This window comes from Diadema antillarum, unplaced genomic scaffold (genome assembly GCF_040938485.1).
Source record: "Diadema antillarum isolate AM-2024a unplaced genomic scaffold, OU_Dant_1.0 seq00000634_RagTag, whole genome shotgun sequence".
Classification (NCBI taxonomy): domain Eukaryota; kingdom Metazoa; phylum Echinodermata; class Echinoidea; order Diadematoida; family Diadematidae; genus Diadema; species Diadema antillarum.
Genome location: NW_027271551.1, coordinates 308,902 through 327,716, shown reverse-complemented (window position 1 = coordinate 327,716; position 18,815 = coordinate 308,902). Strand labels below are relative to the sequence as shown.

General features: G+C 36.6%; 1 protein-coding gene across 1 annotated transcript in view; it reads left to right on the top strand.

Moving 5' to 3' along the window:
• LOC139736246 (MAM and LDL-receptor class A domain-containing protein 1-like) overlaps positions 1–18,815 on the top strand; it is a 63,769-nt gene that overhangs the window by 39,280 nt on the left and 5,674 nt on the right. Inside the window, exons 17-26 of the mRNA XM_071646978.1 lie at positions 861–998; positions 2,061–2,302; positions 4,171–4,294; positions 6,921–7,058; positions 8,212–8,450; positions 9,778–9,898; positions 10,736–10,846; positions 14,246–14,575; positions 17,635–17,670; positions 18,034–18,144. Coding sequence (XP_071503079.1) covers positions 861–998; positions 2,061–2,302; positions 4,171–4,294; positions 6,921–7,058; positions 8,212–8,450; positions 9,778–9,898; positions 10,736–10,846; positions 14,246–14,575; positions 17,635–17,670; positions 18,034–18,144 — 1,590 coding nt within the window. The remainder of the gene's footprint in view (positions 1–860; positions 999–2,060; positions 2,303–4,170; positions 4,295–6,920; positions 7,059–8,211; positions 8,451–9,777; positions 9,899–10,735; positions 10,847–14,245; positions 14,576–17,634; positions 17,671–18,033; positions 18,145–18,815) is intronic.

Here is an 18,815-nt window from a genome sequence, read left to right as displayed (position 1 = left end):
GGTTGACCCATTTCACAGCCAAATTTTCTATGAGAAATATGAGCTTGAGAAAGTGTTTACTTTCTTATTTTGCTGAGTGCATTTGAAAAAAAAAATCATCCATTCATGTTTTAAAATCTATAGACCGCATAGGTGCGCGTACGCGCTTTGAAAGTTTAACATGCTCAAGTCAAGCTCAAAATTTTCTGCATACGTATCAGGTCATTTGGAGCATTTGGATTATTGGTACAAAGTCGACGAACGCGTACGCGCGCACGCGCGTGCATATCTATGGAGGGGATGTCCTAGACGTCAAGGAATGATTCTACCAAGTGGAAAGTTATTTCAACACGACATGACATTGTGTTGAAATTCGAACTCGAAAAAAGACAGTGCTACCGTGTTTATGGATGTTGTATTCAAAATTTCCAGTTTACGTGCAGCAAGAGGGAGATCATTTGGTATACACGTTGCTTGGAGTTGCTTGTTGAGATTTTGTACTGACTAAATGCACACTTCTGGTTCTTAACGGGCCCATTTTGGTATAGTTCCTTCGTTAGTTTGTTTGTCTGCTCGTTGCACCTTATTTGACGTGACCAGTCAAGAAACCACTTACATTGTAGTTAAGAAAGTTACCACGTGATCGACGGCTCCTAGTACTTGTATCTCTGAAGAACTAAGCAATGAGGGTAGAGTGTCTTGCCCAGTGGCAAGGTGGAATCAAACCGTGGATCTCAACAGTTAGAGAACACGTTCTCAGCAATGGCAAGGAAGCCTCAAAGACTTCCTTTCTGGTCTAACCGTTACGGTCAGTTTGATATAATCATAGTTTTCAAAGACGACACTTATTCTTTCTTTATCTCGCTATTATTTTGACCCAGGCCAAGACATCGACTGTGACTTTGAATACGGTGTCTGTGGATGGGTGCAAGAGACGGATGATGACTTCGACTGGTCACGTAATAACGGAAGTACCCCATCGTTAGATACCGGACCAAGTGGGGACCATACCACTGGCTGTAAGCTATCTTGGTTTGTCTTTCCGTAGGTTGAGCATTGGTATCGCATTCCATGATGATTGCTCTGCTTAGTACATTTAGTTTTCTCTTGTGGTCAAAAAGTCTGTGAGACTATGAAAAGTAAAAAAAAAAAAAGATGTTTATTGTATACAAACAGAATAACTTCCGAACGTTTTCGTACTCCAACTTTCATCGTCTTACGTGTACTTTTTCGTCTTTAGAACTATGAAATAAGTTCAGATGTCTCTTTCATGTTTATGTTAATTTATATCATATACATTAAAATAAACATGAAAGGAAAGATCTTGTATATATATATATATATATATATATATATGTATATATATATATATATATATGTGTGTGTGTGTGTGTGTGTGTGTGTGTGTTTGAGCATTACTATGTATGAATATATATACCAGTCATATGGAGGTGGTTCTGTTTAATACGCTGTCTACATTAGAATGTACCGGAATATCAAGAATGCCTAGTACAGCTTTACTCAGCTAAAGATGAATTCAAATGATTCACAAAATTCTCATTACAATGTGTGCGTATGACTTTCTAAGTGCTGAAAATAGCATCTAGACACCGCTTGTACAATATCTGGTGACTTCCAATGGTATATAAGTTTAAACACCCTAAATAATGTACCTCTTCACCTACCCATCAGATGATTTGAAGTGTGCCTCCATACTTATTCACGTGAGATATCGTAAAGTCATTATAGTATCAAGGAAAATAAAATATAGTATAATGAGCACGCGGCCTCTGCACGCGGCCTCTGCCAGTGTGACTTCATAGTCAGTCTATGTGCAATGGGAGGGTGTATTCAAAATTAACGTACATTTGAGGTTCTTTTGGAAATTCAGAATATGAGACACTTACTTGTTCTCTGGCAGGCTTCGTGAGATATTGTTCAACCCCCACCAATTTCGACTGCCATAACCCTGTACGTAATCTTACTTTATTTTTTCAATCCAAATCTATGAAATTAATATAAACAATGTGTGTAGAGTTATTTACGAAGACATTCATCTCTGCTCCTATTTCCACATACAGATGGAAGTTACATGTACATTGAAACTTCTTCTCCGCGTTCCTATGGAGATATTGCCCGTCTAAAGAGCCCCGCCTACTTTTCTGCCAACACTAACCAAACTTATTGTCTGAACTTCTGGTATCATATGTACGGTGACACGATCAGTACACTGAATGTGAAGATGGCGGACGCAATGGCAAATTCTACGGTCATGTTGTACACACTGTACGGAGAACAGGGTGACATGTGGAATGAAGCAAGAGTAAGTTATGACATAGTTGTTTTCATTCAAATATCTAGTCTCGTTAATTCGTTTTTTTTTTTTTTTTTAGGGGGGTATTTATAACATCGACATGACAGTTGAACGGATTGTGTAAACAATCACACACCTTTTTTGCTTTAACTACAACTGTTGACGGTGCATCACAAAAAAAAAGTCGCATGCCACATTACTTACTAGGTGAAATAATTCCGCTTTGTCAACTGTGTTTTTATTTTTCGGTTTTTTTTTCCGGAATACTAAATATCCCTTAATAACCAATATCATTTCATCATCTTGGATGAGCTATCCAAGACAAAGACCAGGAGAGCAAAAAGGTTAACCCTAGCACATATACCAAATAAAGACTGTTCGAGCGGTGATAATGTTGCTGCCCACCATATGAACTTTGACCAAATAACTAGGAATGATGTAATTTTTGAATAAAGAGTTCTTTATAGACAAAGCCAAAAGTTGTATTTACCTATGACAGTTTCGACGACGGGCTGTCATCTTTCTGAAACTATGGCTTATCGGCAACTGTCAATTTGATATACATGAAGTGAATGAAAATTTGGTATCAACATCCTTGAAATTAACGGTTCCGGGGTGTTTCATGAAGCTGTTCTTAAAGTTACGAACGATTTAAGAACAACTAGTGATTTTTTTTTGTGTGTGTGTGCTGAATTATTAAAATTCTGATAAGTATAACGTCAGAACGTGTTCAAGTCGTTCTTAAGTCCTTCGTAATTTTAAGAACAGTTTTATGAAACATCCCCTGCTCGCATAGCGGTAAAGCGGATATCAGAGAATATCGTGTGATATGACATTGCATAAATGAAGTTCTTAAAGTTTTTAGGTATTTTGTTTGAATTGTAACGTGTGCCTGAAGATCTAGGGTTACTCTGCTAATAAGCTAACGCCCCTTGCTTATGAAAGAAATTAAACGTGACACGTAACGAATTGGCTATATGGGACGAATTCTCATCCAGGTGGGCACTCACAGTTTTATCACCCCTAAATGTTATGACAAACCTCATTGTAAAACACCTTAACCATAAAAATGTAATAATAACCCTAAATGTGATAACTTTTAACTCTAAATTAAATATTCACCCTAAATGTAGTACATCTTAACCTAAATTTAAAAGCGACCCTAAATGTAATAACAAACCTATAGCAAGTGTAACACATTTTAACGCTAATTGTAATGACGACCCTAAATGTAATAATTTTTTACGCTAAATATGATGACGACCATAAATGTAATACATTTTACGCTTAATGTTATGACGACCCTAAATGTAATATACATTAACCTTAGATGTTATACCAACCCTAAATATAATTAACAGTAATTTCAAAACTAAACTAATACATAACTAAGAATGATTTTAAAATGATAATTTGAAAACTAAATGTTATAACCGGAGATAACCATAAATGTAATACATGTCAACCCTAAATGTAATAACCACCCTGAATGTAATATCCACTCTAAATGTAATACATCTTAATCCTAAATGTAGTACTCCTTTACCCTAAGTGCAATACCAATTCTAAATGTACTACATTTTAATGCTTAATGTAATAACAATCCTGAATGTAATACACCTTGATAACCGGAGACAACCCTATCATGTACATAATACATGTCATGTCAACCCTAAATGTAATGCTTTTTGACCTCTCAATGTAATATCCACCCCTTTTCGGTATGACGGGCGAACTCTCATCCAGGTATGCACTCATAGTTTCTGTATGAGTATGTGTGATGTCTCGAGAAACTTGTTCCGACTACATTCAATTACACCCCTTAAATACTTCATGAAGAACCTCAAGGACACGTTTTCAAACTTCCAATTCTCCAGTTGGATGTGTACAGCTACTACCAGTTATTCAACATCATAATGGAAGGTATACGCGGAAGCAGCTACACAGGAGACATTGCCATAGATGACATTTCCCTTCAAAGTGGGTCCTGCCCACCGCAAGGTACGTAACTTATTCACAAACATAGAAGAACAAACGGATGTCATAAACATTCAATGCAATTCAATTCATTTATTTTCATTCTTCTTTTTTTTCAACAAAAAATAACTCAGAATAAATCAGGAATTACTTCCTATTATTGTTATATCATAAGAATTCATTCAACTGTGCAAAGGATAAATGATAGTTAACAAATTAATAAAGATATCCATGCATACTTTCAAAATGCATAGTTATGTTTAGAGGGGAAAAAAATTGAGAGGTCCTCTAAAAACATGCTTGTATAATGTGAACCACTCAAAGGGTTCTTTATGAAACATTATATCCTCTCGGATCACCTTTCCTATGTGTAATGATTTCTTCCTCTTCCTTATTTTTATTTCTCCTCAAATCTTGTACAGAGGTTAACTGAAAAAGTACTTCGAATATCAACTTGAAACTTATGTCATCTATGTATCATGTCCTAAAGACAACAGTTCTAATGTATCATTGTTATCAGTCAACCGTGACGTCAGTATGACGTTCTCAATCATTCTCATTAATGGAATTAAAATTTTCAATGAAACTTACGTCATGTATAAGCTATACACTCACAAAAAAAGAAGAAGAAAGTAAACATTTTTTCAAGCACATATTTTTCATAGCAGATTTCAATCAAAATCATCGTGTCATATACGATATTAAAGATTGTTTAATTGGCTATCAGCCTGGTAGGTCACTACAAAGGAAAGTTTCGTGCATGAGTGAACACATTGATTTTTGTCTTTTAAGACACAAAAATAAACATTGCAAAAATTGACATTTTGTCATTCATTTGCCCAAATGCCCTTCAATATAGCAATGATAACAAGATACCGAGTTGACACAATGAGAGATGAATAAAATATAAAGAATAAGTTCTTATCCCCTTGTAGCTCTGTATATCTTCAAACATAAACAAAGTGAGAAATTAAAGGAGAAAATAAAAGTTTTCTGTCGAATCTAACTTGAAATGACACGGGGAGTATTAAGCCACAAGCATATTAAAATGGACTGACTGTTTTATTTCATTATATTGATTGAGGAATTTAAAGACTCATGAGACAAATTCAAGAATTGAATATCATTTTCAAATTTCTTAATTTGAAATAACATTTGAAATTTTTACCATATTTGTTAATACTGCTTTTTCCATGCTATTTGAATTTGGATTTGAGAGAAGATTCTTAATTTTCTCTAGTATCCTTTCTTTTTTTACCTTTCTTTATCTTTGTGGACTACAAAGTCATTATAGAGATAATAGGATGTCTTAACTTTTGTGCTTTGGAGGAGAAAAATTAATGTGTGTGCTCAAGCGTAAAGTTTGCCTTTTTATTGACCTACCAGGTTGATAGCCAAGTAAATTACTTTTAAGATGGTATATAAAGCATTACTATTTAGCCAAATTTTCTATGAGAAATATGAGCTTGAGAAAGTGTTTACTTTCTTATTTTGCTGAGTGCATTTGAAAAAAATAATCATCCATTCATATTTTAAAATTTATAGACCGCATAGGTGTGCGTACGCGCTTTGAAAGTTTAAAATGCTCAAGTCAAGCTCAAACATTTTCTGCATACGTATCAGGTCATTTGGAGCATTTGGATTATTGGTACAAAGTCGACGAACGCGTACGCGCGCACGCGCGTGCATATCTATGGAGGGGATGTCCTAGACGTCAAGGAATGATTCTACCAAGTGGAAAGTTATTTCAACACAGCATGACATTGTGTTGAAATTCGAACTCGAAAAAAGACAGTGCCACCGTGTTTATGGATGTTGTATTCAAAATTGCCAGTTTACGTGCAGCAAGAGGGAGGTCATTTGGTATACACTTTGCTTGGAGTTGCTTGTTGAGATTTTGTACTGACTAAATGCACACTTCTGGTTCTTAACGGGCCCATTTTGGTATAGTTCCTTCGTTAGTTTGTTTGTCTGCTCGTTGCACCTTATTTGACGTGACCAGTCAAGAAACCACATACATTATAGTTCATTCATTCATTCATTCATTCATTTATTTCCATATCAAACATAACATCTACAAATATCAAAATACAATTGCCTTAGAACATTTATACATTTTGAATGGAGGGATCATAGAAAGCACACAAGAGGCTTGTTGGAAATGATCCCCTACAAACAATTATCAATACCTTTCAACTAAACAATTATCATACAAATTCATTTGATAAAACAGAAGTCAAAGATACAATGAAAAGAGAAGAAAAGAGGCAGAGGTGGAAACAATGCATACTTATACTTACAGTTTCAGATACATTTCATCAAAAATATGTTTTTTTATAAAGCCTTTTAAATTGACGTAAGGTCTTGCTACTCTTGAGTGTTGGAGGAAGAGTTAAGAAAGTTACCACGTGATCGACGGCTCCAAGTACTTGTATCTCTGAAGAACTAAGCAATGAGGGTAGAGTGTCTTGCCCAGCGGCAAGGTGGAATCAAACCGTGGATCTCAACAGTTAGAGAACACGTTCTCAGCAATGGCAAGGAAGCCTCAAAGACTTCCTTTCTGGTCTAACCGTTACGGTCAGTTTGATATAATCATAGTTTTCAAAGACGACACTTATTCTTCCTTTATCTCGCTATTATTTTGACCCAGGCCAAGACATCGACTGTGACTTTGAATACGGTGTCTGTGGATGGATGCAAGAGACGGATGATGACTTCGACTGGTCACGTAATAACGGAAGTACCCCATCGTTAGATACCGGACCAAGTGGGGACCATACCACTGGCTGTAAGCTATCTTGGTTTGTCTTTCCGTAGGTTGAGCATTGGTATCGCATTCCATGATGATTGCTCTGCTTAGTGCACTTAGTTTTCTCCTGTGGTCAAAAAGTCTGTGAGACTATGAAAAGTAAAAAAAGATGTTTATTGAATACAAACAGAATAACTTCCGAAAGTTTTCGTACTCCAACTTTTATCGTCTTACGTGTACTTTTTTGTTTTTAGAACTATGAAATAAGTTCAGATTTTTCTTTCATGTTTATGTTAATTCATATCATATACATTAAGATAAACATGAAAGGAAAAATCTTGTATATACATACTATATATATATATATACATATATGTGTGTGTGTGTTTAAGCATCTCTATGTATGTATATATACAAGTCATATGGAGATGTTTCTGTTTACGCTGTCTACATTAGAATGTACCGGAATATCAAGAATGCCTAGTACAGCTTTACTCAGCTAAAGATGCATTCAAATGATTCACAAAATTCTCATTACAATGTGTGCGTATGACTTTCTAAGTGCTAGAAATAGCATCTAGACACCGCTTGTACGATATTTGGTGACTTCCAATGGTATATAAGTTTAAACACCCTAAGTAATGTACCTCTTCACCTACCTATTAGATGATTTGAAGTGTGCCTTCATACTCATTCAAAGCCATTATAGTATCCAGGAAAATAAAGTATAGTATAATGAGCACGCGGCCTCTGCCTCATTGGAAACGGCATGAATTGCGCCTTCATCTCCCTACGAAAAAAAAAATTCCCTTCACATCTGTATACTCTATGAGATTTGGTTAATACTCTTCCAGTTAATTTTTATAGTGCTATATAGCTACACAGTTATCACCCCTTTTTTAATGGATGTAACTGGATTTTCCACAGTAGATCACCATCAGCCCGGTTTTGCAGTTATTTTGGTGTGCGATGGACATTTTTAGATTTATTGTTCGTAAATGTGACATTTTTGTGTTCTTCAGCTCACTTTGTTAAATACTGTTCAACAAGTTCCACACCCACCAGCCAGGAGCCTTTACGCATTTTTTTTTTCAAATGTACCGTTCATGAATATATACCATATACACACATATTGTATATCATATCATATCAAATCATATCATATCATATCATATCTCACTTTCCCTTGCAGATGGAAATTACATGTACATTGAAACTTCTCCGCGTTCTGATGGAGATGTTGCACGTTTAAGGAGCCCTGCCTACCTAGCTAACAACACTAACGAACCCTACTGTCTGACATTCTGGTATCATATGTACGGTAACACGATCAATACCCTGAATGTGATAATGGCAGACACAATGGGATATTCAACTTACACGTTGTACTCAATGTATGGAGAACGGGGCGACATGTGGCAGCGAGCAAAGGTAAGTTCTTACATGAGTAAAGTTGTTCCTTTTAATAACATTTCGATTCTTCGTCCCGTACGTGTATATATACATATACATGTATATATAATTATATATGTTTTTTCTTTGATGAAATTTTATGAACCAAGATCCCAGAAAGTGGACCAAAAAGTTGCCTAAACTGTCACATAACTATATTTTAACTTTTTCACAATGTATATATATATATATATATATATATATATAGATATATAAAGCACTGGATGAAAGGTACAAGAAAATAGCATGAATGATGAGTGCAAATCAAGTCTAATACCTGTCAGTGCAAAGGCTATAAAAACGTAATAAGCATAGTATGAATGATTCTCTTTAGTTTGAAAATGTATGAAAAATCAACATGTTTTACATCTATTTCCATCACAATACAATGAGCGGAAAACGTAAAATAATAATACTTGAAATCATTCCGATCAGTCGTCATTTACTGAAAACCCTTATTTGTGATCTTGGGAAGAGTTTGATCTTACAAAGCGATCCAGTGAGCAAGAAGATTCTGCTCACTGAATGAAAGAAGTAAAGACAAAGAATTATCAATACGAAAGCTGCTTGCTTGTGAGGCAAAAAGGATACCAGCATTTCATGCAACAAGGCAGTGAGTTGGCTCAGTCGGTAGCGCGTCAGTTTCACAATCCTCACGATCCTAAGGACCCGGGTTCGAACCTGGACTGAGCAGTGTTGTGTGTATTAAAGCATACCGTCCCCTCTAGTAAGAGGCAAAACACTCTGTCCCTCTAATAGGACATAAGATGGAGGTCCCGTGTATGAGAGAGTAACAACTCATGCACGTCAAAGATCCCGCTTCATTCATTCATTGCAAAGAGCAGGGTGTTTAACCCGGTGAAGTGGTCCCACCTCACATCCAACTGGACCCTATGGAAGACCAGCTTAACGTAGATGAATATGGGCTATCCAGCCATCTTCTCAGATGGAAATGAACAAACAAACAAACATGACAATATACAAATTAAATTTATATTAGTTTGAATACTTAAATCTTAGTTTAAATATTACTGTGAATTACAATGTGTGTGTTAGAAGCAGCTCAGGCTACTCTGTTCACCAGTCAAATTTGAAGTCGTAATATTCCCTGTATTTGAAACGTAACACGTACGTAACACTTGGCCAAGTAGGGCGGACTTCATCCTGTCAAAACCCGCGGTTTCGATATGAATATTATACTACATGTGATGTAGCAGGAACAACTTTTTCCCCCCAGATGTAATCACAATCCATCATATTTTTTCAAAAAGCTCAAGGATACGTTATCAAACTTGCAATTTTCCAGGTGGATGTCTACAGCTACTTCCAGCTATTCAACATCATAATGGAAGGTGTATGTGGAAGCAGTTATACAGGAGATATTGCCGTGGACGACATCTCACTTTCCAGTGGATTCTGTCTATATGGTATATAACAATATGTACAAACGTAAACGCACAAACATAATCATACCATCAAATAGCAAACAATGAAACAAACCAACAAGCTCAGTTCGTTTTCTTTTTCTATTTTGTGTAACCGCTGAAGTTGGTACGACGGAAGAATCTGAAATAAACTGGCTTAGATATGCGTGAGGATTGCTCTCTAAATGCAGCAGTCACTATACTTCTTTACGTGTTCTTTCCTTTCTGGGAAAATCACAGTGTCCCGCAGTGCAAAACACACAGTGTAAACACATTATGAAATCTATTCGCATTGTTAAATTCAGGTGTTTTAACAACGTGAACGCATCGTGAATCATCAGTTCACAGTGTAAAGTGGAAAGAAACACAGTGTTTAACAGTGTGAAGATGATTTTATACTGTGGTGTGGTTTTAACACGGTGTTCATATAGTAATGATTTGTTGCACACTGTGAATTCATGACTCATATTGTGTTCACACTGCTAAAACGCTCAAATTTAACAGGGTGAAGAGATTTCACATTGTGTTCACACTGTGTTTTCCACACTGTGGGACACTGTGTTCTTTCTAGCAGGGAAAATGGATCATTATTACGTGAACTCTTTGTCAAAACCACACCACGGTGCGGAATGATATTCACATTTATAAATTCGAGCTTTTTCACAGTGGAACACCGTGGTCTTACCAGCAGGGTTCTGTCATGTTTTATTCTATTACAACCCCAATTTAATAGGCATACGCTCCTCGATTGCCTCGAATAAAGCAAAGATGTTAACTGCTTTAAATTTGTTTATTGTCTTTTTTTTAATACCATATATTGTGTCTCTTTCCTCAACACAGTCATTTGCGATGGCAATTCATTCCAGTGCACCAATGATGAGTGCATACCAGCTTCGTGGAGATGCGACGGATGGAGCGATTGCTCCGATGGCAGTGACGAATCTGGATGCGGTATTTCTCTCTTTTCTTTTCTTTTTATTCATCAACCTTTTTTGATACATCCGCGTATTTCACATATCATAGATAAAATGTGCATACCAATTATTGTAAGTCAATCATTCTTTTTTTTTTCAAAGTGCAATATTGAAAGGTATATCATACAAAAAATAATGTACCAGGCCTGAGAAGTTCTGGTTAAAACTACGTACATGAGGTGCCTTCGACAGCACTATGTTCTGAGAGGTGCAGCCCCAAAGTTTAACCGGTACCACGAACAATGGTCTGGCATATTTGTTTTATATCCTTCACAAATTATTTCAAGACTAACAGCAAAGTAAGTTGGATTTAATCACTGTTTGAAGTTCATAGAGTTCATTTCTTCTACTCACAATATTACACGCTCCAATGAATGGTCTGCAGTGCACGATATCCATTCCTTAGGTGCGTGAAAACCTAACTAGTCTTCTCTTGGTGGAAAAACCACTCTGCATTCGTGTCAATGTGATGAGCGGATGCGACACCATTCCATATACTAAAGAGTGTGCGAGTGACGTATTAGAGATAAGTTTAGCAAATTACCAGCGTGATATATGTATATTATATATTACTTTTTCCCTCGGGAAAACTCTCTGACTGGACAGGATTTTCATAGAGTAGTAAATAATGTTTCGACCAGAGGCCAAGAAATAATTTGTTAGGAATGTAATAACGTATCTCCATAAATGATAAAACTATGTTGAACATGATAAGATCATGAAGAAAGATATGGAATTTCACAATATTTTTCCAACCATGCAATGTTAAAGCTAAAAGTAGTGCATCATGGGTAATATACTGTTATAATTATGTTCAAACTTGAGATACAAAACAATAAGCGGGTTAATGTGTATGTAGTTTTATAAACGCATTGTACTTGAGTTGTTTGATGATTTAAAATTTCGTCACTTGAACGAGCAGCTTATCAGAACGAAATTTTTATTTTTACTCGTTTCTTCCTCAGCTGGCGGCTTGTTTGTTTCTACTACTCCTGGTAAAGTTGTTAGTTTTTCCTTCTTGTCACTGCATAATATATTTCAAAGCTTTCTCCCTCTCTCTCACTTTGCATTTATAAATTGACTGTTCCTGGAGCCTTTGCAATGATTTCCTTGGTGCTTTTTTTTTTGTCTGACATTTTATTTGGATAGTCATTCAATACGCTTCTTCTACAGTGTATCCTGTATCTTTTAGCGTGATCTCCTGCACCAAATAACGCGCCGAAGACGCGACTATACACAAATCTTGGATGGACTCGAAACTCGCTTCCTTGCACGGAGTTTACACCGTTAGAGATTTGTTACTCGGTCTGTAGGTTTTTTCAGCATATAGGTGACATATCCACCGAATAAGCAATACACGGTTTTTCTAAAATACGAGAAACATGAAAAGGGTATTATACTCTTTTTGTATCTGACGTTCAGAAACTGTTAAAAGTGCTGAAACACGTAAAGCAAATTTTTCCCCTGGCAAGGACAAGAGACTTATGATTACAATGTTGTTGTGTGATTATAGTCGTGTATTATCGTATATAATAAAGGTTACCTGTATATGTCAAAACGCAATAATATAATTTTGTAATACACAATGAAACAAAGAAGAGTCTTTGTTGTTGTTTTCAATTTTTCACGTTAATCCTTGTAGAATGTCATAACTGTGGTAACTGACAGTTTCGATGTTACGATGGATCCTGCATTTCAGATTATTGGCAATGTAATGTAATTATAAAGTGAAACGATGCCAGCAAGGAATATTAAAACATTTTTTTTAATCAGTACCCTACAAGAAGGTCCAATGGACTTCATATTACTTTTCTCCTCACCTTCTTCGCTAAGAATAACCTTGATTATACAGAACCAAGATTTTTAGATCAACAAAATGATGATCTATTCCGATGCACCAAGACTTTGTGTATTCAACCTGTTCAAGAGAAGATTAAAGACAATTTGTGTTGTTTTTTAGATGATATTTGAATTACATATTTTTGTTTTCATCACACACTGCATGACTTCGAAGCCAATTACCTGTGATCATGACATTGGATGGTGTCTTGGAATGACTCTGCATGTGCCCAGGACCACTGCTACCTTACAAGCAGTATTTCCTTCATTTATATCCATCCTTCTATCTAGAGTAGCTAAGTATAGAGTTTCCATACAATCAAACCTCGGCTTATTTTGGCGACCCTTCTGTTTAAGCTCCCTAAGCTATTTGTATTTGGTTTATTTTGTAGTAAAATCTATGTGTCAATATACTGTTTGTCATAAATGACTTGTACACAATCATATATGATGTAACGAAAATAAGCAGAAATAAATCAAATCAAACCAAACCAAACATCCATCCTTCTTTATTTTCCTTCCCTTCTTGCTGTCCCCCTCTAACATGTCCCTTACCTTTGCCGCTTGTTGTTTGTCTTGCCTACGTCTTTGTGTGGTTTACTTTACATTCTTTTTCCATATTGTAAGTTCGATCTATTGAGTGACCCACATTTCTACAAGCTTGTCTTTTACGTGGGCCTCTCTTTTCCAATAACACATTAATTCTGAACAATTGTTCTCCTCGAACTTGTATCGACAATATGAATGTGTTTTTTGAAAGAAAATTTCATTTGAATTGAATTTAATTGAACTGCGATAACGGGCTTATTTGATTTTGCCCTACGAACTGCGTTCATTTCTCTCCTCACTGAACTTTCAATTCGATGTCATGCCAAGAATTCTTCTGTGAAAAGTTTAAGCTTAGGCAAAGGCATTAAATTGTAAAGATTTCACGCAAATCCGACGTAAGTTGTGAAAACTATGTTATACAACTACCCTCACGTTCACACGTCACGATTTTGTGATATTAACTGTATGCTTTCATTCTCTCTTCCCTTTACCATACTCAGCTATTGATGGTATCATACAAGTATGACATGTGTAAGGATGTACATTAAAGATTATTTTAAGCAATTTGTACAAATTGAAGCAATAGAAATGGAATTGTAATGATCAACCTTAGTGACGGTGGATTGTAACTTGAGCTTCATCCTTAGATATCTGATCGAACAATCCAAACAGATCGACAGGTATGGCGAGGTATCGTTATTTTTTATTTTATTTTATTTATTTATTTATTTATTTTTTATTATTATTATTATTATTTTTTTTTTTTTTGGGGGGGGGGGTGTTTTATGTGACAACCAGTACCAGTGGTCAATCTAAAGCAGGCAACTATTAAGGACAGAACCCGAGCTTTCATCAAAACTACACTTTAAGCTCAGACCTTCTTGTCATGCGCATGTCATAGAACGGCATTGATATAATATGAATGAGATAGTAAAAGGAAAGACAGTTTATTTTTTTACTTCTGTATGCCCACATTGTACTCTCACAGGAACACCACGAGTGGATGGAGTCCGTTTGATCGGAGCTCAGTCCGGCGAAGGTCGGGTGGAAGTTTTCGTCAACAACCAGTGGGGAACAGTATGCGATGATAACTGGGACATAAATGACGCCCATGTCATCTGCAAGATGCTCGGGTATAACAGCGCCACGTCGGCACCGATATGGGCCCATTTCGGCCAGGGGAGCGGGCCGATCTGGATGGACGAGGTCGCATGCTATGGCTTCGAGACTGACATCAACCAGTGTGCGCACAATGGATTTGGCTCGCACGATTGTTCTCATAGCGAGGACGCTGGGGTTTTTTGTGACATCAGTAATGGTAAGCGGGAGCGGGAAAGTCCGCAAGTCAGAATGTATCACAGAATGTCATATTTATTTGATTTTCTTCTGATAAACAATAAACAGCATACACATTTTTTTTTAAATCTATATCTCGTTAAGTCCTTCTGTTCTTGATTACCGATAACCTTTTACTTGCCGCATTAATTTCCCATCCATAGATGTGTGTGAAATTTGTGCAAATTTGACTTATTGGCGCACAAAGGGTTAACCCAAGAAGAGCCAACGAAATGAAAAAAAAAAATGCGTTCCCTGCCTACGTACTCGTTGATACGTCCCTTTTCATTTGTCCGTTGCAAATGTTTCCTTTAGTTTTTTAGTTATTCTTTATGTTTTGCTCAGTCAAAATATTATTCCTATCTAATTTGTCACCGGAGGGAAGACAGAGAGAAACGGACATGGGACGTAATGTTACTTTTTGTACTGTTGTCACAACAAATTTCCGGAAAAAAAATGTAATAATAATCCAAAAGTGTGACGTTATTCATAGATAGAAAAGTGATGTTCAATCTCATACTTGCCAGATATCCAGTTGCAAGTTCCGAGATCTAAGACTGTTTATGAATTATCCTTTCAAGATTACTCTGTTATTTGTCTCGCCTCTTTTCATTGCCACTGTAAGTGCTTAAAGTGTGAAACACACATTTTTCATGTAGCTTGAATCTATTAACAGGCAAAATTATGATAACCAGATGACAGAAATTGCAGATCATTTAATATGTGCTGCATTTGACTGAATAGCTTTACGGGATACGTTAATACATTAATTTTATTTTATTCATTATATCATTGATGATAAAGTAGTGTACTTCATCGCATGAAAGCCATGCAGTGAAATGTCACTCATAAACAGAACAATGTTTTCATCGCATCCACTTATCCGGATTAGAATGAAGTTCAAGGGTTGGACCACGAATACTTTCATTTGATGTGCTAATGTGCTAGATATGGCAGTTATACGTCAAATTTTGAAAAAAAGCTATAAAGAAATACTGAGTTTATCACATTTCTTATGTTTCCTTTATATTGCGGTGAACATCGTTCCATCGGGTAGCCTTGAGAAAGTTCAAAAGTAGAGCCATGCAGGATTTGAGCTGTTCTACCCACGTGCCAAATATGACAGTGACTCATCGAACAATGAAGAAAGTATAGAGGCACAATGTGTCCCCCCCCCCCCCCCCGACCTGTATGGAAAGGGTCATAGAGAGAAATGGGAAAGGGAAATACATTATAATAGGCTTTGTAACAGGGTTAAAGGGGTTGTATAATTTTGGTTGAGACCTAAATGTTTCTAACACTTTTAAGTGAAATAATAAGAAACCACTTCTGAAATATGAAAGAACATGCAACTTCAAGAGAGAATCAATGTTTATTTCATTCAAACAGTTTTTGGAATGGCTGAGATATCCAAAATAGAGCAATCCTAATAAAATGTGGAACCCATCTTTGTTTTGCTTTGTTTTTGGATGTCTCTGCCATTGCAAAACCGATTTTCATCCTATAAATTTTTGCATTCATTTAAGAAGGGTTATATGCTCTGTATTATTTCGCCCATTCCATATCTCCACCAATACTATACTATCCCTTTAACAGATAAACCGGCTGTTAGACATGTTAATATGATAGTTATGATAATGCTTATACAAGGACGAAGACCATTGTGGTAACTCAGAGCCCATATCCATTATTCAACACTGCTTCTTTTTTTTTTTAATGTGGTCGTATCTTAATACCTGTTGAGTGTCCGAAAAACTATACTGTCAATGTGAGAGATCTTTGAAGGCTTCAGTGGCGGTAGAACGTTGGATGGTAGAAGGCTTCTTTCTATGGTATATGTTTGGCCCCGAAAAGGGCCTACCCAGTCCCGACTGGGTAGACTGACTTTGCATGTTTATGGTACAATGGGGATTTTTCATTTAATTTTTTAGTTTGTTTGTGTGCTTGGATTTATTTCACGTGGCCGGTCGAAAAGCACTTAACAGATAAACATGCTAAATGTTCGCGAGGAAGCTATCATGTTCGACGGCGTCAATGTACCTCTAAAGGACTGGGGGGGGGGGGGATAATGCTGTGCCTAATAGCACAGAGTACTCAAATCATGAGTATATGCTTCAGTTACCAAAGGAATAAAAAAGTGTTCAATGAGCTGCAAATTGTTAAAAATTGCTTGTGATTAACATGGACATAATATTTTTTCAAAGCAAACATTTTGATTCTATAGCACAATAGCGCACTAATTCCAGTGGTTTAATTGTAGTTGAATCCTATCAAATTTTGTAAGCTTTCTGATTTCGTTTTAACTCTATGATACTCATTGAATAAGACGGTTCTTACGTATAATTCATTCTTCGGCAATAAATAAGTATTTTTCTCTCTTCTGTTATGACTAGTAGTTCATATTTTTCACGTTTGTGCCAGTAGTCTCTGGATGAATAACAATGAGCATTTTTTGTCCCCACCTGATCTAGCGAAATAAACAAAAAATTGCTGATGGATTCATGGGTGGTTCTTAAACTGGATTTATAGACACAAAGCCATTAGAACCCTGATGAAAGATGAATACATACTGCTACAAATGCCTCCTGACTCTGTAGTGGAGTCATATAACATTACAGACAGTATTTACAAACTCATGTGTAAACACAATTAAAATTCAACGGGAATCTTCAAAACTTCAAAACGTCTTGTTCAGTTCAGTTTGATTTTATCTCTGCATTTTTTTTCAAAGAAATCATACGTGGATATAAAAACAGAGGTATCTTTCATTACAATATATAAACAATGATAACACATTCACAGGATAAAAAGTCACGAGAATCAGTAAGTTTTGAACAAAACAATATTGATATCAAAGGAATCAACAATACACTTGAGTCCCGGTAAATAGGGAAAATGCAGGAGCCTGCCATCTGAATCATGTACTTGATTGTTAACTCCAATTTTGAGATTTTAAAGGTACGGATGTTGCTTTCACATGTACAGACTTTCAGGTCTGATAACCATTCTTTTCTTTTCTTTCTTTTTTTGCCCATGTATTAGATTCCTCAACGAGGAGTTGGTACCAGACTACGCCGGGTAAGACAAATAGATCTATTTAGAAATTATGTTTAAAACCTCCCTCATATTTTAAGTACTATTTTTCATGCGCACTCAATAGGAGAAGAGATCATTAGATCTTTAATATCTTTTTCCGAACCTTTCGTTATTGCTGTTTTTCCTCTGTACAAATAAAATAACAGGTTTGGAAATGAATGATATTGATAAAAAAAAAAAAACATTACATCGAACCTGAAGATTAGCAAGGCTAGCATCAAGGCGGGTGCATAATTCCGAATTGTTTCGTGTGATGAGGCGCGTATATTACAATATATCAGTTTCATATAAAATCCGCACTCTCGAAAAGATAAATGTGAATTTATCATGTACCTTTATGTCCAGGATATTGTAATTCTGGGGAATACCAATGCAGAAACGGTCACTGCATACCAGACTACTGGGAATGTGATGGAATAACTGACTGTTCCGACAACAGCGACGAAGACCATTGCGGTAAGTTTGCCACTATATGATAACCATTAACCTAACTTTCTTTTTTTTGATGGTTCCATTTCATGACAGGCAAAATGCAATACTCAAAAGCTGATCTTTGTTGTATATCATGACCATCTGTAAAGTAAGAATAGCTGGATGAACATCTAGCCTTCGGGTCATTATGGAAAATGATACCTATTATGCATTTCGTGCCAAGTATTTATTATCCGTATCAAGGCACTGTAACACCCCAAGGGCAACTACCCCCGGACAACAACTCTCCTAGGGCAATCACCCTCCAGGGCAATTACCCCATGGCCATAGGACAACTGTACCCCCGGACATCTACCCTCTTTATAGGGCAACTATCCCCGAGGGCAATTCCCCCTAGGACAGTTATACCCCCATGGATAACTACCCCCCCCCCCGAACTACCCCCAGATAAGAACCCTCGAATAACTACCCCCCCCCCCGATAACTACCCTCGGATTTTACTACCCCCCCCCCCCCCCACAACTACAATGTAATCCGCGGATAACTGCCACCCGGTAAACCCCTCCCCCATAACTACCTTCGGATGACTACCCACTGGACAACTACCCTCCCAGGACAATACTCTCCGGGGCATCCCCCTCCCTCCCCTGGAAAACTGCGACCCGTTATATTTTTTCTGTAGGTTTATAACACCA